The sequence below is a fragment of the Myodes glareolus genome, chromosome 18 (assembly GCF_982192425.1).
Source record: "Myodes glareolus chromosome 18, mMyoGla1.1, whole genome shotgun sequence".
Classification (NCBI taxonomy): domain Eukaryota; kingdom Metazoa; phylum Chordata; class Mammalia; order Rodentia; family Cricetidae; genus Myodes; species Myodes glareolus.
Genome location: NC_142043.1, coordinates 10194085 through 10219244, shown reverse-complemented (window position 1 = coordinate 10219244; position 25160 = coordinate 10194085). Strand labels below are relative to the sequence as shown.

Below are 25160 nucleotides of genomic sequence, written 5' to 3'. Positions count from 1 at the left end.
GCTCCAAAGTTACAGAGAAACCCTGTCTCAAAAAACCAAAACCAAAACCAAAACCAAAACCAAACCAAACCAAAACAAACAGACAGACAGACAGACAGAGAGAAAGAGAGAGAGAGAAAGAGAGAAATTTTTTTAAAAAGTTGAATTACAAATAAAAATAGCCTGATCATGCAACCATGGAGACTTGAGGTTAGATCCTCGTCACCCACGAAAAGAGCAGGATGAGGTGGCATCTATAACCTGACACTGGAGGACAGAGGCAGGTGAGGTCCAGGGGCTCACTAGCCTTCAGTCTAGATGAATTCAGTGAGAGATGCCATCATAATAAGGTAGAGGGCCAGAAAAATGGCTCGGTGTGTAAAGGAGCCTGCCATCAAGCCCAAGAGTCTGAGTTCCATTCCCAGAACTCACATGGTGGAAAGAGAGAAAAAACTCTCACAATGATGACACATGAAAACCTCCCACCTCCCTCCTCTCTTTCTCACACAGAGTAAATACATTACAATTCATTTGAAAATTTAGAAAATAAGGTGGATAAGTAAAGAAGACATTCAGACATCTGCCTCTGGCCTCCACGTGTGCCTGCACAGATGACTGCATGTGTACACACAAGTAAACACGCATCCATCTCATGCACACACCCACAGACGGGCTGGGGTATAGCTCAGTGGTAGCTGGCTAGCACATACGAGACCCTAGTCTCAACCCCCAAATCCCCACAAATCCCCAGCCAAATAAAACCCCAAGTAGCAATGGGGAGGGAGGAGAGACAAGGAGGGAAGCAGCGAGGGGCAGTTGTGGCCCCTCTGCTCACATCTTGCTCTGGGCATTTGTTCTGGTTCAGACGGCCAGAGGTGGTGTGACCATCCCCTATGAGTCAGTCCTGCTGCGCTGGGACAGGAGTCCAAAGCCACCACCTCATTCTGACTCCATCCCTAGCACCGGCCTCAGCAGCAGCACTGGCCACACGGCCACTGTCGCCACTAAGGTCATAACCAGCAGCCTGATTCCTGAGCCCCTAGACACCCTGAACTCCAGTTCCTGGAGGTTTAAGGGCTACTTGGAGGCAGGACTTAAGTTGGACCTCCAAGTATGTCACTTGTAGGTAGAACAGCAGCTCTCAGGGACTTGTCCCCAAGGATAAACCAATAATGCTTGGAGACATTTTGGTGGCTACAACTGGGGGATTGCTCCTGGTACCTAGTGGGCAGATCGGCTACTGCTAGTACCCTACAGTGGACAGAGCCATGCCCAGAACAAATAATTAGTTTCTTCCAAATGTCACTAGTGCCAAGCTTGAGGAACCAACCATCAGGTCCCTGGTCCCACACTCAAGTCCTCACCCCCAAATGCCCACATTATGCCTTTGGTTCCCAGAGTTGTAATCTTTGCCCCTCCGCGGTGCGGCCACTTTGTTCCCTCTTATCGTGTACCTCCTGGCCGTCCCCGCTGGAATAGAAAGTCAATAAGATGAAAAGTGTTGTGGTCATGATCCAGAAGGAAAAACACACAGAAACCATTGATACACAGAGTCCGGGGGGCCACGCAGCTTGGGGGTCATGCTTACCCAGGGCTGGGAGGCAGGGGCCGGGCTAGCTCCCGGGTATATAAAAGGAAGGAGCCACCACAACGGTCAAGCTCGAAGTGGTTTATCCTGTGAGACCAGCTTTGAGTCAGCATCATGAAGTGGATGGTCGTAGCCTTGCTCTGCCTCCCTCTCTTGGAGGCAGCTTTGGTCAGGTGAGACTGGACATCGACTACAGACTCAGAGAGCCTTAAGTGGGGACCAGGTGCCTGGAGCCCATGGAGGCCAGACAAGGGTGTCAGGTCCCCTGGGCCTGGAGTTACAGCTGGTTGTGGGTGCTGAGAATTGAACCCTGCTCCTCTGGAAAGGCAAACAGTGCCTTTAACTGCTGAGCCACGTCTACCACGACTACCCAGTCCCTTACTGGGTCTTCATGGTAACCTAGAGATAATTTAAAAGCAGAGTGAGGATTTACAGAGGTTATGGATAATTCCCATGGACTTGAGTATCTATAGTCGGCACCTCATACTTTCTTTTTTCAAATTATGACTCAATTTAGTTTGTGAGTGTATCAAGAGACTGTGAGTGTATCGGTGCCACTGAACACATATGGAGGCCAGAGGAAGACGGCAGGAGTCAGTTCTCTCCTCTGACCACATGGGTTCTAGGAGCTGAACTCAGGTCTACAGGCTTGGCAGCAAGCGTCTTTACCTGCTGAGCCATCGTACCAGGCCTGCCACCCGGTAGTTTCCTGGGTGAAAAGCCAGCTCCTCTCAGAACTTCTGCAAACTCTGCAGAGATGGTTGGTGTGGCTCTTGTGAAAGGGTTAGCAGAGAAACTCTGAAATGTCTTAGGGTCCCAAGAGAATGAGGATTTAAGATGGAGAAAGAAGTAAAAGAAAAATGAATTCTGAGTTGCAGAGCAAGCAGGTGGATCTGCAGAGGTCCCTGGGAGGTGGCAGCAGCAGCTCTCAGATCGTACTTATGGTGGCATGGGGAGGCTGCAGCGCCTAAGTTCCAACTCTGGAATTCCCAAGCCACTTTCCCCAAGGACTGACTGGGGAGGCACAGAGATGTCCCTGGGCTGGAAGGAGGGTTAGTTCCGTTCCCCTCACACAGTGCTGGGTCACCTCTGTCGGTGCTGGGGTGGCAGAGAGCCACCATAGGAAGGAATCCTTTGAGGTGAACCTGCTTTCTCTGGCACCTTTAAAAACGTGCCAGAGTGGCTGGGATGTGGCTCGCTGGGTAGGGAGCTTGTGTGATGCCCTGACTTCGATCCCCAGCTCTCTGTAAACTAGGAGTGGTGGTGCATGCTTGGAAGGCAGAGGCAGAAGGATCAGAAGTTAAAGGCCACTCTTTGATGAGTATTCTGTTTGAGACTAACTAGAGACACATGAGACCCTATCTCAAAAGCATCAACACTGATTCTAACAAGGATAGTTCTCCAAGTCACCCTCCCCTTCTTGGGAGGAAATTCCAGTGTATATCAGAGCAGGAGGCCTGGGTAGCCGGGGTACTTCCATGTGGGGCGAAGGTGGATGTGGCTGAAGTTGATTAGTTTCTAAATCTCGGAACAAACATTAAGAAGGAGTTTGAGAACAAGAGAAAAGGAGAAGAAAAATATGAAGGGAGAAAAAGCTGGAAAGAAATCAAGACAGAAAGATGGGGAGACAGACAGACACAAACAGTGGGCATGTGTGGGGCAGAGCAACAGAGAGACTGAGGTACAGGGGAGAGGGAGGGGGGACAGAGAGAGACAGAGGCCAGAGATGGGGAGGGGGAGGAGTAGAAGGAGAGAGGAAGGAGGGAGGCCCCCACCTGACACACGGCCTTCTGCAGGGTCCCCCTGAAGAGGATGAAGACTATCCGAGAGACCATGAGGGAAAAGGGTGTGCTCAATGACTTCCTGAAAAACCACAAGTATGACCCTGGTCTGAAGTACCGCTTTGGCAACTTCGGTGACTTTAGTGTACTCTACGAGCCTATTGCCTACATGGACGTAAGTCTCAGCACCACTGTCCCTGGGTCCTTCCCTGCGTACCTGTGGAGTTGCGGAGCCCCTGGATCCCTCAGAGCTAACCAGTGCTAACCAGTCTACCCTGTGATATCCCCCTCCCTCATCAGGCTGCCTACTTTGGTGAGATCAGCATCGGAACTCCACCCCAGAACTTCCTGGTCCTTTTCGACACTGGCTCCTCCAACCTGTGGGTGCCTTCTGTCTACTGCCAGAGCGAGGCCTGCAGTGAGTGCTGGGTGGCAGGGAAGGGAGGCTGGGGAAAATCCACCCCTGGAGAAGATGATGGTGTTTTCAGTCACATGACATATCCAAGCCTTGTCAAAGAGGCTGGCCCTGCAGCTGGGTGGCTCTTTTGCCTTTTCTGCTAAGCAGCAAATATACCTTCATCTATTCCAACCCACCTCACCCACTCCATTTTCTTCCATCCCACCCATCCTGGTGACCAGGACAATAGCATCCTTTTTCTTGTGGGTCATCTCCACTCGCTTCACAGCAGTCAGCCCTGCCTTCTATTCACCCCACGTTGGCATCGGGTGTGTCTAAAGGATGGGCTGAAACAACAATGGATGTGGCCTTGTCCTGCCGTACTTTGGTCAGGCAGATAGAATTTGGGCAGACATTTTGTAATACTGCTTTTGTCCCTACCTGAGTCTTGGGATCCTATTATCTCTGGTCTAAGAGGTCTCTCTTTGGCTATATCTCATGCTGCCTCAGGATCTTGGTACGACCAAGTTCTTGAAGGAGTGGAGGCTGTGGGATGGAAGGTACTTAGTGGCCCATTCACTCCTACGGTGAATGAGCAGTCAGTCTGTGCTAGGGCTTTTCTGGGACCTAGGATACGGAGATAAAGTCCAGCCAACCCTGCCCAGAAAGACCAAAGTCCCAGAGCTTACCCTATAAATCACAGGGGGCTTTCAGGTCATGGGTGATTCAAAAATTGGAGTCTCAGCTGATCACCCCTTGCTGTCATGAGTAGGGGATGCTGAAACCCCGGGTTTAAGCACAGGCTGAGGAAGAAGCCCCCTCCACTCAACAATCTGACCTCTGTGTCCTGCCTCCCCTGCAGCCACACACACCCGCTACAACCCTAGCAAGTCCTCTACCTACTACACGGAAGGACAGACCTTCTCCCTGCAGTACGGCACCGGCAGCCTTACCGGCTTCTTTGGCTATGACACTCTGACCGTGAGTGCGGCTTCCTGCCCCTGTGCCGGGGTGGGAGGAAGATAAGGGCCTTAACAAAGCCCCTGAAACATGGTGGAAAAGCTCATAGGATGGGAAGTCAGCACGAGACCTCGTCCATTCACGATGCTGACGCTTGCTGACCGTGGTCATTTTGTCAAGATTGCTGGGAAAGTCATGATGAACCCTTTGGTTGTGGCCATAGCTCTTCAGAGGAGAGAGGGGTGGGGCAGGGACGATGCAGTGATGCTCCTGATTCTCGGGAGGGAAGATGGCTGCTATCAACTTATGAAGGTGTAGGGGGAACTGAGGCAAGGAGAGAGGAACAAGAGTTGTCTCTGGGGAGCGGTGGGGGATCAACGTAGATCTGTCTGGTGTGTCACCATCTCTCTATTTAACCTCTGATTCAGGTCCAAGGCATTAAGGTCCCCAACCAAGAGTTTGGCCTGAGTGAGAACGAACCCGGCACCAATTTCGTCTACGCAGACTTCGATGGTATCATGGGCCTGGCCTTCCCCGGCCTGTCTGCCGGTGGTGCCACCACTGCCATGCAGGGCTTGTTGAAGGAGGGTGCTCTCTCTCAGCCCCTCTTCGGTGTCTACCTCGGCAGGTAAGCAACCACTTAGGAATTCCTCTGCCTTCCACTGCCCAACTGTGGCTCAGAAGCTCGTGGGCTGGGCGCTTCGCCCACCCCTGTCCCAGCCAGCGCCTTCCTCTCCAGCTCTGGAATTCCACACTCCCCACCCCATATCTGTTTCCTGTCCACTCCTATTTTTTTCAACATTTATTTATTTGTGTTAGAGCAGGGGTCGGGGTACACGGCCCAGCGAACTCGTAGAGGTCAGAGGACACCTTGCAGGAGCTGGTTCTCCTCTTTCACTGTGTGGGTCTCAAAGATGGCGCTCAGCTTGCCAGGCTTGGCCACAAGCACCTTTATTTGCTAACCCAACCTGCCAGCCCATGCAGGTGTTCTTTGTGTTCCTTGGCTGTGGACAAGCTCTCTATTTGCAGCTCAAATCTGGGTGTGGCTTTTATTCTAGCTCTTCCGAGGTCAGCCTCTGTGTGGGCCCCCTCCCCACTGAGGTCCCTCTCTGGCTGGGATTTTCCACTCTGTGTCTCTTTTGTATAGTAATCTCTTGCTTCATCCCCTTTGATCTGCTGTTCCAGCTGGTCCTGGAGTCTTTGGGGCTTGGCCCGGGATTGCCCTCTAACCTCTGTTATCTTCCCAGCAGACACAAGCAGGCCTCGCCTGGACCTCGGGTTTCTCTCTTTTTTTTCTCCAGAGTTAGCCACCTTCTAGAATGTGCATAAACTCACTGTGACTTAAGGGCCTGACTCTGACATTGGCACCTTCACTGTCACCAGCCCTACAGACTTGTTTTTTGCTTCTGCTTACAATCACTCTGCTTGTCACCTTTGAGAGCTCCATCCATCCCTACTTTGCTCCTCCTCCAGTGGGTGGGGCCCACATGTTAGCTGCCTGCTCAGAGCGGGGCTGGGACTCTATGGGACAACATCACTCCAGAGTCTGAAGCACTGGGGATTTTGAGAGGCCCACGCAGGGAGCTCATCTGGGAGAAACACATCCCATCTTCAGCAAGACCCAATCTGAGGGAAACAGACTGTCCACAGGGAGCCCCAGTCTGAGGGGACCTGTCCTCGGGGAGCCCCAGTCTGAGGGGACCTGTCCGCAGGGAGCCTCAATGTGAAGTGAGGTGGGGGGGGCTGTTTTCTGAAGATGGCTAACTCACCACAGGATGCTGTTCATTCCTTCTCCTTCCTTTTGTCTTCTGTAGCCAGGAGGGATCTAACGGTGGACAGATCGTTTTTGGAGGTGTGGACAAGAACCTCTACACTGGGGAGCTCACCTGGATTCCTGTCACCCAGGATCTCTACTGGCAGATTAGCATTGACGAGTGAGTCTGTGGTGGGATCTTGGGGCGTGTAACCTTCTCTGCTTGCACCTCCAAACACTATATTCCGTCCATTCATCCGGGCACCGCTGGTGGGGAGAGGACTTTAAGATAAGCCATCCCCCGGAGTCACAGCTAACCTATGCAGGAGCATCAGAGTCGAGCTGAATCTGGAGAAGAGGGGCGACACATAAAATCTCAATCATGGGGTCCCCTGTAGTCCAACGCCACAGGTTAGAAACTGAGTGTGTTTCAAAGTCCTTGCAGCAGCCAGCGACTCTGGCTTTCACTGTGTCTACAGCCTTCCTTGAAACGTTGGAAGTAGGTTCAATGACCATTCATATGGCTTTGACGAGACTCTAGGCTGATATGAGGTGGAGTCCCCTTACCTTCCTCAAGAATGGCTTGTCTCTGTGCAGCCACCGGTGTCACTGTGGTAGGAGGCCCCCTCTGCCCGCCCCGAACAGTGGGAACTGAGGCTGCCATCTTCTTACCATTCAGCTTCCTTATTGGTGGAACCACCTCTGGCTGGTGCTCCCAGGGCTGCCAAGGCATTGTAGACACTGGCACCTCTCTCCTCACCATGCCCTCTCAGTACCTGAGTGACTTTCTGCAGACCATTGGAGCTGAGGAAGAATATGGAGAGGTGAGTACGGTAGGAAGGGCTCCCCCTTCCTCAGGAATGGCCATCTTATGGGGTGGCAGGACTGTGTGTGCCACTTGCAGCTTCTCTTTGGGAAATCAAAGCTAGCTGAATTCTCAGCCTCCAGGCTTTTAGCTACTGAGGGTGCTGGCGGGTAGTGCCCTGGAGGCTGGAGCTGAGGAAGTAAGGCAAAGCAAGACTCTCTTCTGGGCTGAAGTTATCTTGGAATATGGATTAAACACTACCTGGCCTTTAGGGTTAGAGGAAATCACTAGAAAGCAGGACCAAGCAGATGAGAGACAAGGGACAGCTCTGTGGTTCACATGTCCTCACCCTCACAGGGTCAGGCTCTCTCCTGCTCTCTCCATCCTAAGGCCAGTGGGGAGTTTGACTACTGAAGACATTCTCCTAATTTTCGGGAAACTGAATGGGTTCCATGTTCTACAGAAATGTATGTTAAAGGACACTTGCAGAAGATGGGCAACAATCCACACTGTCTCTCAGAGTGGAAATCTGGTCAGGAGCAAAGCTTTAGGGTAGTGGGCTCCTCAGGGTTCCTCCAACCTCTCCCCATCTGTGCCAGTGCTACCGAATGTTACTCGTAGGTGAGTCAGCATTGCCTTGGAGCTGTTCTCCCCTCCCCCATCCAAAGCAGACTGGGTGTGGATCTAGGGTTTAGGGTGCAAGGTGGCAGGCGTGATGGGGTACAGGCCTAGGGAGCTGAGGTGGCAGGCATGTTGGACACTGTTCTCAGTGAGACGTATCGGCATGGGCTGTGTTCCTTTCCGCAGTATTTTGTGAGCTGTGACAGCGTCAGTAGCCTGCCTACCTTCAACTTTGTTCTCAACGGTGTCGAGTTCCCTCTGTCACCCTCTTCCTACATCCTCCAGGTAAGGCCTAGTTCCTATGGGCAGAACCGCTGGGATCTAGAGTGCGTCTAGAACAGCTATGCAGAGGTTTGAGGCTTAACTGTCAGGCTGACCTGTTGCAGGCTGGAAGCAAGGGGAGGGTAGTCTGAGGAGGAAGCCCTCCACTCCGTAGAACCATGGCAACCTGAAGTCAGCTATTGGGGAAAGAGCACCCTCTCTCCCCGAGCCCCAACAGCCCTTGCTGTCGAGGGGCAGCTGTCCCATGAGCCCCTGGGCAGTCTTTGAGTCATTCAGTTGTTGAAGTTCAGTTCGCCTGTGAGCATGTGAGAGAATGCTGTCTTCTCTTGAACAGGAGGATGGCTACTGCATGGTGGGCCTTGAGAGCACCCCTCTGACCTCTGAAGATGGCCAGCCCTTCTGGATCCTTGGGGATGTCTTCCTCAGGTCTTACTATGCCGTCTTTGACATGGGCAATAAGAAGGTGGGCTTTGCCACTGCTGTCTAGACATGCCATCTAGACCCTGTGCCCTTCGTCCTCTCAACCTCCCCCAACTTGTGAGGGGTACCTTCTGTCCTTGCCCTCTGCTTCCAGCCTTCCCTTTCTGTACCCGACACTTTCTCTGATAATAAATAGTTCTTCACATTGAACAGCCTGTTGGGTCTTTTGTATGGGATGTGTGGGGTGGGGAGCTGGGTAAAGTTGTGACTCAGACTACTGGGTCTTCGGGACTGTGGGAGTGGGGATCATGGCAAGTTCCACTTTGACTGACCTCAGTGGCCACAAGGTTTCCCGGTGGGTCACTGAGATGCTAAGCGAAGTAGAGTTTGAAGCCAGGCTTGGACATAGGCTGTACCCTTCAGAGTTTAGATCCCCTTCACAGATTCCCTCTGAAGACTGGTGATGGAAGCAGGACTTGTATGCCAGGCAAATGGGAAATACCCAGCTGAACCCACACCCCAGACTCCACCTGGACCTCAAGGCCACGGGAATGACCCCTAGCAACGAGCCTATTTGTCTCTTCAACTTTGAATCAATTTTGACTAGAATTTTCTGAAGGATGTTGTACCCATGTTCATTTCTAACAGTTATGGGTCCTTGAGGAAGTAAGATGCTCAGTTCTAGGAAGGCCGCAGAAGGTTGAGGCTGAGTTAAAAGTGGCCGTATTTTCACCCAACTCCTAAATCCGAGGATTTGTGTTTGAAGGAGGGAGGGCTGGCCAGCTCTTTCCCTGGCTTTCTCTGGCCAGCTCAGTTAGAGGTCTGTTGCTCTAGACTTTATTCTTGCACATCCTTAGCAGTTTCTCTGAAAGTCCCAGAAATATGGGGTCACATGATGGGGGGAAGAGGAGGAAGAAGAGGAAGAAAATAAAGGGTAAGGTGGAGGGAGAGCGGTAGGGGGGAAGAAAAGGGCAGGAGGTGTGGAGAAAAGGAGGCAGTGGGAGAAGGAGGAAAGAAAAAAGAGGAAAGAAAGCAAAGAATGTTATCTTAGTGCTCTGAGCTTCTGTTCGGAGGAAGAGACAAGTGAGGAGACTGGAAAGCTTCTGAACAGTAAGATGGCGGTGATGTGGTTCCATCTTATACTTACAGGCAGGCACAAAGGGCAGGATCCAAACTGAGACAGGATAGAAGGGGAAATTATGGGACTTGAGAGGAGAAGGTATCCTCCTCATTCCGCAGTCTGGATGAAGTCTTCTCGACTGAGAATCGTGACTTTAGGACAATGAACATCTCATGTGAGGGCTGCCAACGCAGAGGTCATCTCATTAAGCACTTAAACAAACAATCCAGAGTGGAGACACTCTTGGAAAGCAGAGGCAGGCAGATCTCTGTGAGTTCGAGGGCAGCATAATCCACTAGTGAATTCTGAGTCAGCTAGGGTTATTTGGTGAGTCCCTGTTTCAACAAAATAAAACAATGGTAAACACAACAATAAACCAGGCTTAAGGCCTGAGCTTGTGTTTCCCCAAGGAAAGCCTCAGCTTTCCCCCAGACAGTTTGGGAAGCTGACAAGTAAGACTGTTTTGTTTACAGTTAAGATAGCCTCACTTCCTGTATGATCTTTAACCTGGTCAATTACACACTATCAGGTCCACCCCGGGAAACATCCTGTGATCTTACTTAAGTTTCTCAGCAGGTACTCTGAAGATAACTTCAGAGGTCACCAAAACAAGAAAGCTGGCCATTGTAAAAAACAATGAGAAGCCCACACCCAGTTTCTCTGGTGGGCCTATCCTTTCCACTATCCCTGATTGCCTTTCTCTTAACCTCTGTGTTTTAAATATATATTTAAAAATATATTTTTAAGTCTGGCAGTGGTGGCACAGGTCTTTAATCTCAGCACTTGGGAGGCAGAGTAGAAGGATCTCTGTGAGTCTGAGGCCAGCCTGGACTACAGAGTGAGTTCCAGGACAGCTAAGGCTATACAAAGAACTCCTGTTAACAAACAACAACAACAACAACAATATATATGTTATTTTTATACATATATATATTTAAATAAACTACACTTCTGCTTCATTCTAGCTTGTCGTGAAATGATAATAATCAATAGAACAGCAATTATTATTATTATTTAACAAAATGGTCAAAAGTCTCTCAGTGGAGGTTCCTAAAGGATAAGGTAACTCCTCAGTCTGCTGCTGGCAATCCTGAGAGTGACAACGACCTTCGCATAAACCAGAAAGGACCGCCTGGGACCCTCTATCTTTCTCACCTTCCTGGAACAGAAGCTTGGTATTGGTCCTTTCACAAGATGTCATAATGTAGTCCTACCTCGGGACACCACTGATAGAGAAGAGAAATAAAATCTGAAAAGGGAAAAAGGGGACAGACTTTTAAAGTCAAAAGTTGACTGTTTGGGAACCCCGGCCAGCAGAGTAAAACTTCAAATCCCGGCGAGCCCCGCGCGGCTGCGGCAGGGACTACGTTTCCCAGCGGGCGCCGCGGGAGGCCTCCGGGGGCGGTCCGCAGGGGGCGGGTGCTGCCCTCTGCCGGGCTCAGCGGGAAGTGGGCGCGGAGTGACAGCCGGAGCCGGAGCGCCGGGCGCGGGGCTAGGTGACAGCGGAGGCGGCAGCCGCGGGCGGGACGCAGAGAACGGCGACGGCGCCGACGGCGGCGGGAAGGGCGGACGGGGCGGGTCTGGCTGGTGGCGCGTAGCCTGAGGAGCCCGAAAGCGGGCGGCGGGCGAAGATCGGGGGTCGGGCACCCGAACTTGAGACAAGTTGCCGGAACCACAGGGCGCCGGCGGCGGACAGATTGACCTTCAAAGCGAGGTGAGCGGGACTAGGGGGCAAGGGGTGCACAGGGAACTGGGGAACGCCAGCTCCGCACTTTCCATCCTGTGGGTGCCCGAGACAGGTGGGGTGGGTGGATGGGGGTACAGACGAGCAGGACAGGGTGCACTGCACCGCCACCCATCCGCAGCCGGTGCAGCCCTGGGTACCCAGCGCGTGGCCGGAGCGGTGCAGCACGTCAGCCGGGGAGCCCCTCGGGCCCCTCCCTTCAAGCCGGGTAGGGGGCCGCCTCCCCGCGACCTTATGTAACCGGAGCGGGAGTGGCCGGGGCGGGCACGGGCCTTCCTGGCCCGGGGAACTGAGTGGAGCTGGGGCGGGAGGCGCAGGAGTAAACTTGCAATAAGTTTTGAGGGACGCTCGGGGCCCTCAGCTCGCTCCCCCTCCCCCGATACGGCGGGGGCGGGGGGCTCGGGGGAGGGAGTCCGAGGCTCGGGGAGGTGTGCAAGCACCAAGGCCGGCGGGGCCAGGCCCAGCCTGGATGGTCGCGGGGGAGTGGGAGGGCCGGCGACGCGCCACGCCCCGTGGGCTGGGCTGCTGTGTCCGGGGATGGTGTGGACGTCCCATCCCTCTCTCCCTCCCTCTGTGCCTCCCTCCCTCCTTAATCTCTTGCAGAAGACACCCCTGATTTCAGCGCTTGGTGTCCCTGGCAAACTTCTCTTGCCTTATCCCACCACCCTAGGGAACCCCAACTCGGGTTCCACTTTTTGTGCGTCTCGCTTTCTGCTTCCTTGAACTTCCAGTTGTCTGCCCTCCTCCCTGAGACACCCTCTTGGTCCCCAATTCCGGAAAATACGCCCCCTTTCCCCTGTCTGTCCCCTTTACTCTGCACCGTACAGCCCCAGGCTAGCTCGCTCCGGGCTCCAGGTCAGTGCCTTCGTCTCCCCCACCCCCAACTCCGGACCCCGTCGCTTCTTCCGCCCAGCACCTCCTGGAAGAGAGCTGGCGGATGCCACCTGGGTCCCCGCCCCTCGGCCCCCGTGGTGCTCTGGGTTCTGGCTTCACGCACCGCTGCCCGGAGCTGCTCGGGGCTGCGAGAGCAGGTTCGCGCCGCAGCCGCCTGGCGCGCCCCAGCCCCGCGCCCTGGAGAGGAAGGGAGGACGCCTGCCCGGGTGGGGCTGGTCTGCGCCAGCGCTCCCCCGGCCCCCGCCCTCCATTCTGCGCCTGCCCCTCACCGCGGTGCCCTTCCCCAACGTGCGTCAGCTTTCGCTCGTCCTGCAGAGGACTATTCAGTGTGACAGTTGCCGGACTAAACTTGGGTGCTCGATTCACTGGGGAAGTGTGGGCTCCACCGACCCGGAGTGAGGGACTGTTTAATGCAGCTGGGAAGGGGAGTCTCTAGGACGTGGCCTGAGGTCCCTACACCCTCCTTGGCCCGGATTCCGCTGGCCCAGACCAGGCACTGTTGGGGGGTGAGGTGGGGGCGGATCTCCAGTTTCCTCTAGGGCGGCGAGGTGCAGATACTGGCAGTCCAGACGCGGAGGTCAGGCTCGATGGCCCGCTCCCCTCGTAGCTGTTTGGTGCCCCGCTGGGGAGCCAGTGTCCAGTCTCCAGGCTCTACTCCCCCGCAGCGCCTAGTCTGGAGAGAGAGCCAGCCTTTAGTAACCATCCAGTCAAGAGAGGTAGTTGGAAGGGGGAAGGGTTGCTGCCTCTGGAGCTTTTACTGTGCCTCAGTTTCCCTCGGCTCTTTTGGGTCCCTTCTTTAGACTTGCCTCAGTTATAGGAGAGTTGAGAAGGAGAGCGTGTGGTGAGGGACAGGTCTGTTTTGGGGTTCTCCTGCGTGAGAGAAGCCGATATGGCTTACTCTTCACAGGGCTTGTTACAGCTGAGTGCTAACTCTCTGTCCACCTAGGAGGTGGAGCTAGATGGAGACCCAGGTCTCTTGGTTCCAGGCCCCATGGAGTGAGGCAAGCAAGGTACATCTGAGGTGAGCACTGAATCCACAGAGAGCCAACTACATTTAGGGCTGATAGCCTGGTGACTCAGTAAGAGGTGGGCAGGGAGTGAGCCAGGGAAGAGTTCATTCAAGTAGCGCTGGAGATGTCCAGTGTCTGCCCATCCCATCACCAGGGAGCCGCCACCTGCCCCCACCCCATTTCCTGGACGCCGGGAAGTAGGTGGGAGGGGACCTACCCTCTAGCCTGGCTGCCCTTTGAGGGTCTGGCTTCTGGCCCTGATCTCTCTTAGGCTCTGTTTATGGTTGCAATTGCATCGTTAGCTAGGGTTTATAGAGTTACTTAGCACCTGCCCCCACAGGGAGTGGCCCAGCCTCCCTTCCCTCTGGCTTCCTTCTCTTCCTTTTCAAAGTCAAGTTGGTTTTTGCAGGCAGCAGGGGGTTCCCCAACCACAGCTGACTTGAAAGCCAAGTTGAGCCTTTGTCCCGGGGATGGAGGGCAGGGGACACTTGGGGCTGCCATAGAAATGACAGTGGAAATTGAGTTGGCCTTCTAGTGTATGTGTTGGGGGCGGGAAGCAGAGGGAGTTCAGATTCTCAGAGCTTCCAGAAGCATCCCTGTCTTGGGCTACAGCCAGCCTCCCTCTCTCTACCTGTGCTGCGAAAGGACCGAATACAAACAGGATCATCTGTTGCACCACTGTGAGGACAGGTGCAGAGACCTACATGGTGAGCTTGTGTAATGGACATGGACGTGTGGATGGATTGTGAAGATGGCAGTCTCTGATAGGAAGGAGAACATAGCACTATGTTAATCAGAATAGCCAAGTGCCACCAGGAGCAGACTGTAGTAAGACCTTGCTGCAAGCAATAGCTGCCACACCGAATGTATCTTGCATCAGGGTAGGAATTAGTGTTTTTGTTACACCAATTCAGAGAAGTTAATTGTTGAAAGCCATACAGCCTGGAGAAGAGGGCTGGGGTTCTAACCCAGGCTCAACCAATTCCAAGAGCCACGTCTTTAATTCCTGAAGAAGACTACATCAGTGTCTGTCAGAAGTTATTTTTTTCTTGTTCTATTTATTGATTTGTTTGTTTGTTTATTTATTTATTTTGTTGTTGTTGTTTCAAGACAGGGTTTCTTTCTTTTTTCTTTTTTGAGATAGGGTTTCTCTGTAGCTTTGGACCCTGTTCTGGAACTAGCTCTTGTAGACCAGGCTGGCCTCTAACTCACAGAGATCTGCCTGCCTCTGCCTCCCAAATGCTGGGATTAAAGGCGTGCGCCACCGCTGCCTGGCACAAGACAGGGTTTCTTTGTTCAGCCCAGGCTGTCATAGAACTCCCTTTGCAGAACAGACTGGCCTTCGCTTCCTGAGTACTGGGATTAAAAGCATGAGCCACTACCACCTGGCCAGAAGTTCTTTTTAATTTTTTTTTTAATTATTATTTCTGTGTGTTTGTATAAGGCTGTGTCCACAGAGTGCAGTTCCCACAGAGGTCAGAAGAGGGCATCAGATCCCCTGGAGCTGGAGTTCCAGGCACTTTTGAGCCGCCAGACAGGGTGCTGGGAACTCACTGCAGGAGGTCTTACCCACTGAGCTGTCCCTTCTGTGGATGGAGTGTGCGCAGGAGAGTTGTCTCTGCAGTGAGTAGCAGCAGCTGCTGGAGGGCCTGAGCTTCAATTCCCAGCTCCCCCATGGCACCACACAGCTGTCACAATTCCAACCCTGTGGGGTCGGATTCCTGTTATGGCCTCCTTGGGAGCTGCACACATGCAGTACACAGATATACGTCCATGCGTAAAATGTAAATTAAAAAATCTAAAAACAAATTATAAAAAAATACAAATGAAATTTTTTTGGGTTTTTTTTTTTGGTTTTAGTTTTTCGAGACAGGGTTTCTCTGTAGCTTCTCTGTAGCTTTTGGAGTCTGTCCTGGAACTAGCTCTAGTAGACAAATGAATTTTTAAAAGTGGAGGCATGCTAGTTTGGGGGCCTTTTTTTGCTGCTCAGGGTCTTCTGCTCAGGGACTACACTTGTTTCCAGGCCTCCTTTCTGAGCTGCTGAGCTAGGTCTCGGGGAGACCCTGTCCTGGGAGGAGATAGGTCAGCAGGACCTTGTTGGTCTCTCTGGAAGGCTCATTTAGCCCAGGCAGGGGAGGCCAGCCTTCTGGGTGTGTGGTTCCGACCGTGGACAGTATGCCCTTTCAGCTACAGTACATCCTCGGTAAGGATGTATTCCATCAGATGTGGAGGAAAGGCAGTGGGGCCTTTGATTGAGAAAGTCACAGGGTCACAGGACCTGGAGTCCAGAGACTGGACACCATCAGCAACTGTCAGGGTAGGGCTGCTCGGCCCCCCTGTGCCTATCATCTACAGATCTCTACTTCAGGCACCGGGACGGGAGGGTGTGGGACGCAGAAGACCTGGGGGCTGGTGGAGGCCCTGGAATCAAGGCTGGCTCTCGCATCCCATCTTGTCAGGACATAACCCCTAACCCCAGCCACCGTGTATTCAGCACGGGATGAATGTTGACTCTGGGGCCAGGCTGCCTGGCTTGGAGGAGTCCCAGCTCTGTCACTTACCAGTGTGGGACCCTGGGCAGGTGTTTAGCAGCCCACTGTACCCCTCCTTCCACGACTAAGAGGTGTACGCTCTACCTGCCTACCTAAGAGCCAGGGCCAAGTGTGCTGATGCCCTGAATACACAGTGCACTCAGAATAACAAGCACACTCAACTCTTGTGGGTCTTAGATTTTTTCATTTCTCAGTTTTAAGTGAGAAACAAGTCTAAGGTGCTCCAGGAGAGGGGGAAAAAGAACCGTGGATGGGCTGGGGATACTTACGTAGCTCTGCTGATAGCGTATTTACTGAGCGTGCGGGAGGCCCTGGGTTTGATCTCTGGTCCCAGATATGCTGGGCATGGTGGGACCCACCTGTAGTCCCAGCATTTGAGAAGTAGAGAATCAGAAGTTCAAGGTCATCCTCTGCTAGAGTGAGTTTGAGGTTGGCTTGAGAAGCATTGGACCTGCCTAAAAAAAAATTCGGTAAGTGGGGTTGGGAAGCTAGGTCATGGCCAAGAGCACTTGGCTCCTCCAGAGCACTGGGTCCCAGCACCATTGCTGGGCAGCTCACAGCCGCCTGTGAGTCCAGCTTCAGGGCATTTGACATCTTCTAGTTGTCGTTGTGGACACACGACACATACATTTTTAAAAACATCTTAAAACAAAACAAACAAACAAAAGCTTTACAGGTCCGAACAGTCCAGTCAATGCATCTAATACCCTCAATTATAACACCTTCCAGGCTGGAGAAATGGTTTGGCTGTTGAGAGCACCAGCGGCTCCTTCGTGCACCCAGTTCCAATTCTCAGCACACACATAGTGACTCACAGTCATCTGTAACTCCAGTTCCAAGGGAGTTATCCTGAAGAGTCATCGCTCTCTTCTGGCCTCAGCATGCACATTGTGCATAGACACACGTGCAGAAAAAACACACATAAGATAAATATTATATATGATAGACATAGTCAGGCAGTGGTGGCACACTGTGTATATACTAGAATTTGTATGTAATCAGTTGGTGGTGGCACACACTTTTAATTCCAGCAGTTGGGAGGCAGAGTCAGGAGGATCTCTGAGTTTGAGGCCAGTTTGGCCTACAGAGCAAGTTCTAGGACAGCCAGGACACAGAGAGACCCTGTCTATAAAATAAACAAGTAAATAAACAAAATATGTGTGTGTATATATCCCAGAGGTTTTGCAGACTCTGGCCACAGTCCCTACTACACTCCGCAACCCCTTGCCCGTTCTCCTCAGTTAGCGAGCTTGTGCAGGGAGGTTGGCAATGTCTGCAGTGTCTCTGTCCCCCCCCCCCCCCGTTGAATTCTCCTGTGGAGCATCTGCCCTGGCACCTCCCTTCTAGCCGTGGCTCTTTCTCTCCCTCTTGCCTGCCTTCCTCGTCCACTCTGTGTTACGCACACTGACCCTTTGGGCTGCTGTGTTGCTGCTGCAGGCAGAGATAAAATCCCAGTGATAGGGAGGACCTGAGACTTACCGCACCCACAGGAAGTGCTGTGCTATGGAGTGGGCTGGTGGTGGGTGAGGTCAGAGGACAGCCAGAGAGACAGAAGCATCAGGCAGGTTCATCATGAGGCAGAAGCATCAGGCAGGATCATTGTTGCTTTCTGGTTTGTGTAGTTTTTCCCTGCTGTTGCTGGGTAGCAAGCCTAGAGCCTTGTGCATGCTAGGCCAGTAAGTGCTGAACCCCTGAGCTCCACCCTCACCATGGTCCCGGTCTTAAATGCAAACACAAAGAAGAAGATAAATGAGCCTGGCCAGTACTGGGCCTTCCCAGTGTTGCCAGTGGACATTCCACCTTGTTGGCAGTTGTGCATGCAGTGGCAGTCCCAAAGTAGGATCTGATGCTTTGGAGAATAATCCAGAGCTTGAACTCCAGCAGATTCCATGTCTAGAAAGCTGGGATTCCTATGCCCTTGCTTCGCCCTCCTTCCCTCACATGCTTTCTCCCATCACATCTTCCCTGCTCTCTCCCTCTCAGGGAAGTCATAGTTCTCATGGAGGCCATTGGACCTTTCCATCTCAGCGCTCACCTGGCTGCCTTCCCATCTCTGGGGGTGGGGCCTAGGCATCAGGCCCAGGCAGTTCCCAGACCTTTTCCCTAGGCCTCTAGTCCAGGGCAAGGTCTCTTGCACCAAGCAGACCAGAGAAGTCCCCAGTGACTGCTCCATTTCTGCTTTCCCTGGCCTGCTTCAAGTCTCGTACTCAGTAGTTTCTCAAGTTTCTGAGGTCTGGAGTTTTACTTTATAAAAATAAAGATTTATTTTTTATTTTTTTAGTGTGTGTGTGCATGTATTTGTGTATGCGCAGGTGTATTCATGTGCACAGAGACCAGAGGCAACCTGGGGTATCGGGAACAGTGTCTGAGGGCCTTTCAGGGTCTGAAGCTCACCACTTAGGGGAGGCTAGGAGATCTCAGGGATCCCCGTGTCTCTGTCTCTCCAGCTCTGGAATTATACGCACATGTCATCACATCCCACAGTTTTTGTTTGTTTATTTATCAAGACAGGGTTTCTCTCTGTGTAGCTTTGGAGGAACTTGCTCTGTAGACCAGATTGGCCTCAAACTCACAGCCATCCACCTACCTCTGCCTCTCAAATGCTGAGATTAAAGGTGTGCACCACCACTGCCTGACTCACCCTGCACACTTTTACGTGGTTCAGTGAACCATCCTTACAGCCACTATTTTATTATCTTTTTAAAGGTTTATTTTCTTCTTTTAAGTTATGTGTATCTATATGGGTATGTGTGCTCATGTGTGCAGTTGCTCACTGAGGCCAGAAGAGGGCATCAGATCCCCTGGAGCTAGAGTTACAGTTGTCAGTCATCTGTAGTGGGTACTAGGAACCAAACTCAGGTTCTCTGGAAAGGCAACAGGTACTCTTAGTCATAGAGTATTGTACTTTCCTATTGTACTTGCTTGTTTATTTTTTTTTAACTTTTTTATTTTAATGTGTGTGGGTGTTTTGCTGAACATTTCTGCACATCACAAGCATGCAGTACCTGTGGAGGCCAGAAGAGGGCGTTGTATTCGCTGGAACTGGAGTTACAGATGGTTGTGAGCTGTCGTGTGATGTTGGGAACTGAACCAGGTCTTTGGCAGGAGCAGCCAGTGCCCTTAACCACTGAGCCATCTCTCCAACCCTGTTTTAATTCTTTTTGAGACAAGGTCTTACTGTGTATATATATCTCAGTATGATCTCAAAGTCGTGGTCCTCCTGCCTCTACCTCCTGAATCTTTGAATCACAGGTATGTACCATGACACACTACAACTACTCGTCTGGTGTGAACTGAATTTCTGGCAAGTTGTTGGTCCCCAGAACACAACATTTGACTTGTAGCTATTCCGGTACCCAGTGGTGATGTCTTAGACTGTTTGGGATTTGTTTGGCTGATATTGTCTTTCAAGGCAGAGCTCCAGGGCAGTGCCTACTTCTGCGTTGTGTGCTAACATCTTTGTCCCCAACTCCCATATATTAGTCTGTTTGAGTTACTACAACAGAATGGCAGAGAATCAAGAACCCTGTAAAGTACAATATTTGGCTGTAGCTCACAATTTTCAAGGCAGGAGACCTCATCTGGGATGACCCCTCTGGTCTTGTGTGGGGAGGGTGTGAAGGGGGGGTGTAATGTGCTGTGTCGTGTGTGGGGAGGGTGAAGGGGGAGCGTAACGTGCTGTGTCGTGTGGGGGGGGTGAAGGGGGAGCGTAACGTGTTGTGTCGTGTGTGTGTGTGTGTGTGTGTGTGTGTGAGGGTGAAGGGGGAGCATAATGTGTTGTGTCATGTGCGTGGTGCACGAACTCTTTAGTATGGATGTGGTGTGTGTGCATATGAGTGTGTATGTGCTGGTATAGGCCGGAGGTCAGCATCATGTCCTTCCTTCATCACTCGATATATTTATTTATGATTTATCTTTGAGGCCGAGTCTCTCCCCAAACCTGAAGCGTATTAATTTGGCTAGGCTGGATGACTTCAGGGATCTGTCTGCCTCTGCTCACTTAGTGCTGAGGTTACCGGCACGTGTACCAAGCCTGACTTCTACATGGGTTCTGGGTACACAAACCAGGATCTTCAGGCTCTGGCCTTAAAACACTGCCAGTTCTCAATCTCAGACTCCATCCTGATGATTTTACCTAATTCTGATCACTTCCCAAAGGCCTACCTCTGAGCAACAGGATCGGATTGTATTTCCAGCATCTAATCCCCACCGTGAGTAGTGAGGACTAAATCTCAGCCCTTATGGGACTCTGGCCACACCCATGCTTGAGCATCCCAGGAAACTCTGCACTATTTAGCCTCCTGATGCTTGCTTGGTCCCTCTCTGGGACATACCGCCTGCTTGCAGAGTGAGCTGGATGAGCCGCGGTTCTGAGCACGGTGTCATCAGAATCTGTGGCAGAGCCAAAGCTGCCTGTGTTCCGTGTCACCAGTGTCCTGGGACATTGTTGGAAGGAGTGAGCCGTTTTCCAAAGCGAGACTGTTACACACTTGCCGCTCGACTCTTTCTCTACACAGGGCCACAGGCGAGTATTTGGCCACTGAATCATGTTTATTTTTTGAATCACTATTGTGTATAATGGGGGAGGGCACATGCCAGGTATCTGTGTGGCGGTCAGAAGACAACATTGCTTTGTTTTGTATTAGACAGGGTCTCTCTATACAGCCCTGCCTGTCCTAGAATTCACTCTGTAGAGCAGGCTGGCCTTAAACTCACAGAAATCCCCCTGCCTCTGCCTCCTGAGTGCGCCACCGTGGAGGACGACTTTGTGGAGTCAGTTTTATGTGGCTTCTAGGAGTCAAACTCAGGTCCTCAGGCCAACACAGTGAGCACTTTTGCCTGTGGACTTGGTTCACCCGCACCTCATTCACATTCCTTACAAGAGAAATAAGTGTCCTTTCTTTGCTCAGAGAGGTGTTAGGAGGATCCCTCTGAGAGAGCATTTCATCTAGAAGGTTCTGGACTCCTGTTTACTTACGTTATTTTAAAATTTGTATTTGCTTACTAAAAATTATATTTACTTATTTAAATGTGTGTGTGTGCGTGTGTGTGTGCGTGTGTATGTATGTGCTTATGTGAGGGTCAGAGGACAACTTTCAGGAACTGTTTCTTCTCCTTCTCCACATGGGCTCAAGGTCAAACTCAGGTCATCAGGCTTGGCAGCTGTCTTGTTCCCCACAAGTGGATTTTTGTTGTTGTTTTTGAGACCCGGTCTTATGTAGCCCAGGCTGTCCTTAGACTCTCTATGTAATCAAGGACAACTTAACGCCTCTGATCCTCCTGCTTCCCCTTCCAAGTGCTGAGTGACAAGCGTGCACACCACAGCTGGCTTTGTTTGTTAGTTTGACATTTTTGAGACAGTCTCACTGTCCACCCCAGTGTGTCGCTCAGGCTAGCCTTGAACTCGCGATCTGCCTGTCTTAGTCTCACCTCCCCCAGTGCTGGGATTGCAGTTTGTGCCACCTGGGCCATGAGGCTATTACTTTTTCAGGAATGCTTGGGACGCAGGGTTGGAGGAGTTGGCTGAAAGCTGGTGGGGAGGAGCTTAGGGTCCCAGGTAACAGCTAATTGGCAGCACTGTACCTCAGACTCCTGTAGTTGTTTTTTTATTTTTTTTTTTTAAATCTTTGGGAACCTGCCACCCAGCTTCTAAATAAATACACGAAAACTTATTCTTACTTATGAATGCCCGGCCTTAGCTTGGCTTGTTTCCGGCCAGCTTTTCTTAAATTATTCTGTTTCTCTTTAACTACATTTTGCCTCCTCCCCCCCCCCCCCCAAGACAGGGTTTCTCTGTGTAGCTTTGGTGCTTGTCCTGGAACTAGTCCTTGTAGACCAGGCTGGCCTCAAACTCACAGAGATCCACCTGCCTCTGCCTCCCGAGTGCTGGGATTAAAGGCGTGCACCACCACTGCCCAGCTGCCTTTGGGTTATTTTTTCCTTTCTTTATTCTATATATCTCTTTTTATTTCTTGGCTGGCTGTGTAGCTGGGTGGTTCCTCGCTCCGTGGCTGGCTGTGTAGCTGGGTTACTCCTCGCTCCGTGGCTGGCTGTGTAGCTGGGTGACTCCTCGCTCCGTGGCTGGCTGTGTACCTGGGTGGCTCCTCGCTCCGTGGCTGGCTGTGTACCTGGGTGGCTGCCCCCATATCCTTTTCTTCTCCTTTTCTCGCTCCTCCCTCATTACTAGACCAGTCAGGTGTTTTAGTTGGGCACAGTAAGACAGCTTCAGAGTCAAATAAATACAACATAAAAGAATGTAACACATTTTTTGCATCATTAAAGAAATAGTCCACAGCATAAATGCATGTAACATGTCTTAAACTAAATTACACAATAGATATCCTCTCAAGACAGGGATTTGGTCTGTTTTGCTCCTACAGGAGAGCCTCCAATATAGATGCCCAGTAAAGCGTCTCAGGATGAATGAGTGAACATAAATTGAATCCCGTCATATGCCCAGAAACGAGGGCCTAAAAGACGGCTTCTCCCTGATCCCTGCTCTAGGTCCTTCATTACTGTATCCCCAGGGCCTCATGCACAGCTCAGCGAAGACCCGTCCTCTGCTTCTGCTCTGACCCCCCTTTCTCTCTTCTTCTGCAGTGATCCAATCACCTCTGGCTTGGGGTTCTCAGCCTGCTGCTCCCTGTAGAAAAGTTGCCAGCACCCCCAACTTATCCCAGTTCTACCAGTGGGCCTGTGGGGCGGGGCTTGTGCTTGTTTGGCAAGGGAAGTCACAGCCTGTCCTCTGGCTTGTTTGTAATCGGTTTGGGGACAGCACCTGTTCAGCCTCCTGTGGTCCCTGAGGGTGTGGAGTGGCCAGGAGATGACACACTATACTGTCCAGCCCCACTGTCACTCATCTCCTAGCTCTGGCCAGGTGCTCAGCTGTCCCAACAGGGCAGTGCTGACTGACTCTGCCCTGGGTTGACTGAAGCCATAGCAGCTGTCTGACCGGCACTGTCACTGAGAGGAGGAAGGAGGGGGGGCTTAGCGACTCAGCGGCTAGCAGCCGTGGTCTTCAGCACCACCGGGGGTCAGCAGATGTGGACTTGTCACCCAAGTCTGTGTGTCCAAGGAGGTTGTTAGGGATAGAAGCTTCTGGAAGTCTCGGAGGACAGAGACAGGCAGGCAGACAGTGATAGACTAAGACCTGACTCTCAGGTGGGCCCTCAGCCCTCCCCGCCTTCTTGACCCCAGAAAGGCTGCTCTGCCACACTCCAGGTTGTTTAGTTAGGGGTCACTGCTGCAGGCCCAGGAGGATTTCTTCCTGGACTGAGTCCTTCCTTCTAGGCATTCTGGAGGAAAGGGGAGCCCCTGGGCCTTTCACCTGCTGTGTAGAAGCCTTGGGACTGTAAGGTATGCCTGCCTGGAGGCTGAGGACGGTGCATCTACTCCTCTCTCTCTCTCTCTCTCTCTCTCTCTCTACTTCCATAGAACCGGGAACAGTCCCAATATCTATCTCTAGTGCGTATTTTCTCTCCCCTCTTTCTCTCTCTCTCTCTATTTCATGCTCTCCAGCCACTTTTTTTTTTTTTCTGTCTTCCTGTTTTCCTCCAGGTCCTACTGTTGGGCCCTTTGAGGACTGACCCGGCATGGAGCGGGGTGGGTGTGCAGACACATGGCCTAACACACTCACTCTGCCCTTCTGCAAGAAGGTCATCCCAGAAGGGTGGGAAAGGTTGAGGTAGCCAGCTGTGGTTGAGGGACAGCCTGCAGCCTGGGCCACACTGGGCACTTTGTGGGGTCTCCATCGAGAGGGCCCCAAGCATCGTCACACACTCTAGAACCGTGACTAATGATAGGTTATCATCCAAGTGTTTCAAGCCTAATTATAGTGTTTTCTAAAGCCAGGTGTGGGAAGAAAATGTTAGAATTTCTGTTGCTATTTACCCATATCTTGTCCTCTCCTGCCCTGTTTTATTGTGAAATGCAGCACAGCTGCCCAAGACGGCACAGATGCACGAGCACAAAGTGAGTGGGTGAGCAGGATCGCTCCGGCAGTAAGGCACCCGCTGCCGAGCTCCGCTCCGCGGCGTGAGTCTTCCAGACTTCCTCGGGAGCGTCCATGAATGAGCGTGCGCGTAAAAGAACAAATAAATAAGGAGGGACCGTGAAGGGCTAGAGAGGTGCGCACTGGTTAAGACGGGTTGGACTCCCTGCACCCACGTGGGGCAGCTCCGGCTCCGGGGCACGTGGCGCCCTCTTCTGACCGCCAACGGTGCCTTGTACACTTGCATATACAAACGTGCACACACACATAAAGATAAAATAAATCTTTTAAGTGAAAGGGACTCCCCAGATAACAAACACCTGCGTGGAGACACAGACGGTAACGTGAGCTCTTATAACCAGGCCATGATGGCGCACACCTTTGATCCCAGCACTCAGCAGGCAGAGATGGGTAGATCTCTTTGAGTTCAAAGCCAGCCTGGTTTACATAGGGAGACCCCTTAAAGCAAGTAAACAACAAGAAGAAACAACTTTTCTTCCCTTCCAGAACTTACTACTATCTTGACATTTATTTATTTATTTATTTATTTATTTATTTTTTAGGGTTTTTTGAGACAGGGTTTCTCTATGTAGCCTTGACTGTCCTGAAACTCACTATGATAGACCAGGTTGGCTGCAATTCAGATATCTGACTGCCTCTGCCTCTCCTGGGATTAAAGGTATGTGTTGCCGCCACCACCACCTGGAGTCTTATCACAGGTATAATTAACATTCCTATCCTCAACTTTTAAAAATTATGTGCACATGTGTGTTCAGTAACTGCAGAGATTAGAGGAGGCTGTGGGGGCCTCTGGAACTGGAGTTACAGATGGTTGTGAGTTACCACGTGGGTGCTGGGAACCAAAGCTGGGTCCTCTGAAGAACATCAAGTGCTTTAACCCCTGAGCTGTTTCTCCATTTTAAAAGTAAACCTATGTCTTGCATATGTTTGCTAGCAAGTATGTTAAATAATTGGCGTATACACTGGGCCCTCTATCTTTTAGTCCTACATCTGAGAATTAACTGATTTCAGATTAAAAGTATCTGAAAAGGAGACTTACTGGTTAAGAGGGCTTGCTTCTCTTTCAGGGCATTTACGTTTGATTCCCAGCACCACCCTGGGTGGATCCAGCACTGTCTTCTGGGTTCTGTGGGCACTGCACTCATTCATAACAGTACACCTGTATTTAATACGTACATAGTTTTCTTCCACTGTTCCCTAAACAATACAATCCTGTTAGGTTTTGGAGTAACTTAGGCATGGT

General features: G+C 51.6%; 2 protein-coding genes and 1 long non-coding RNA gene across 3 annotated transcripts in view; 2 read left to right on the top strand and 1 right to left on the bottom strand.

The window, feature by feature from the left end:
• The first annotated feature begins 1620 nt into the window (after window positions 1-1620).
• On the top strand, window positions 1621-8796 carry Pgc (progastricsin). Its single transcript, XM_085679260.2, has 9 exons — window positions 1621-1740; window positions 3364-3523; window positions 3649-3766; window positions 4608-4726; window positions 5134-5333; window positions 6520-6639; window positions 7138-7282; window positions 8071-8169; window positions 8501-8796. The coding sequence occupies exons 1-9, from the start codon at window positions 1682-1684 to the stop codon at window positions 8651-8653; spliced, it is 1173 nt and encodes a 390-aa protein (XP_085535386.1). The 5' UTR covers window positions 1621-1681; the 3' UTR covers window positions 8654-8796.
• A 2407-nt stretch (window positions 8797-11203) lies between these two features.
• Tfeb (transcription factor EB) overlaps window positions 11204-25160 on the top strand; it is a 52492-nt gene continuing 38535 nt past the window's right edge. The window contains exon 1 of the mRNA XM_085679250.2: window positions 11204-11420. The gene's annotated coding sequence lies outside the window, so the exon portion shown is untranslated. The remainder of the gene's footprint in view (window positions 11421-25160) is intronic.
• On the bottom strand, window positions 12596-17598 carry LOC146890690 (uncharacterized). The gene is made up of 4 exons (XR_014998212.2): window positions 17386-17598; window positions 16176-16361; window positions 14924-15152; window positions 12596-13017 (listed from the first exon to the last, which is right to left on the bottom strand). It is a non-coding gene; the product is annotated as an uncharacterized LOC146890690 (long non-coding RNA).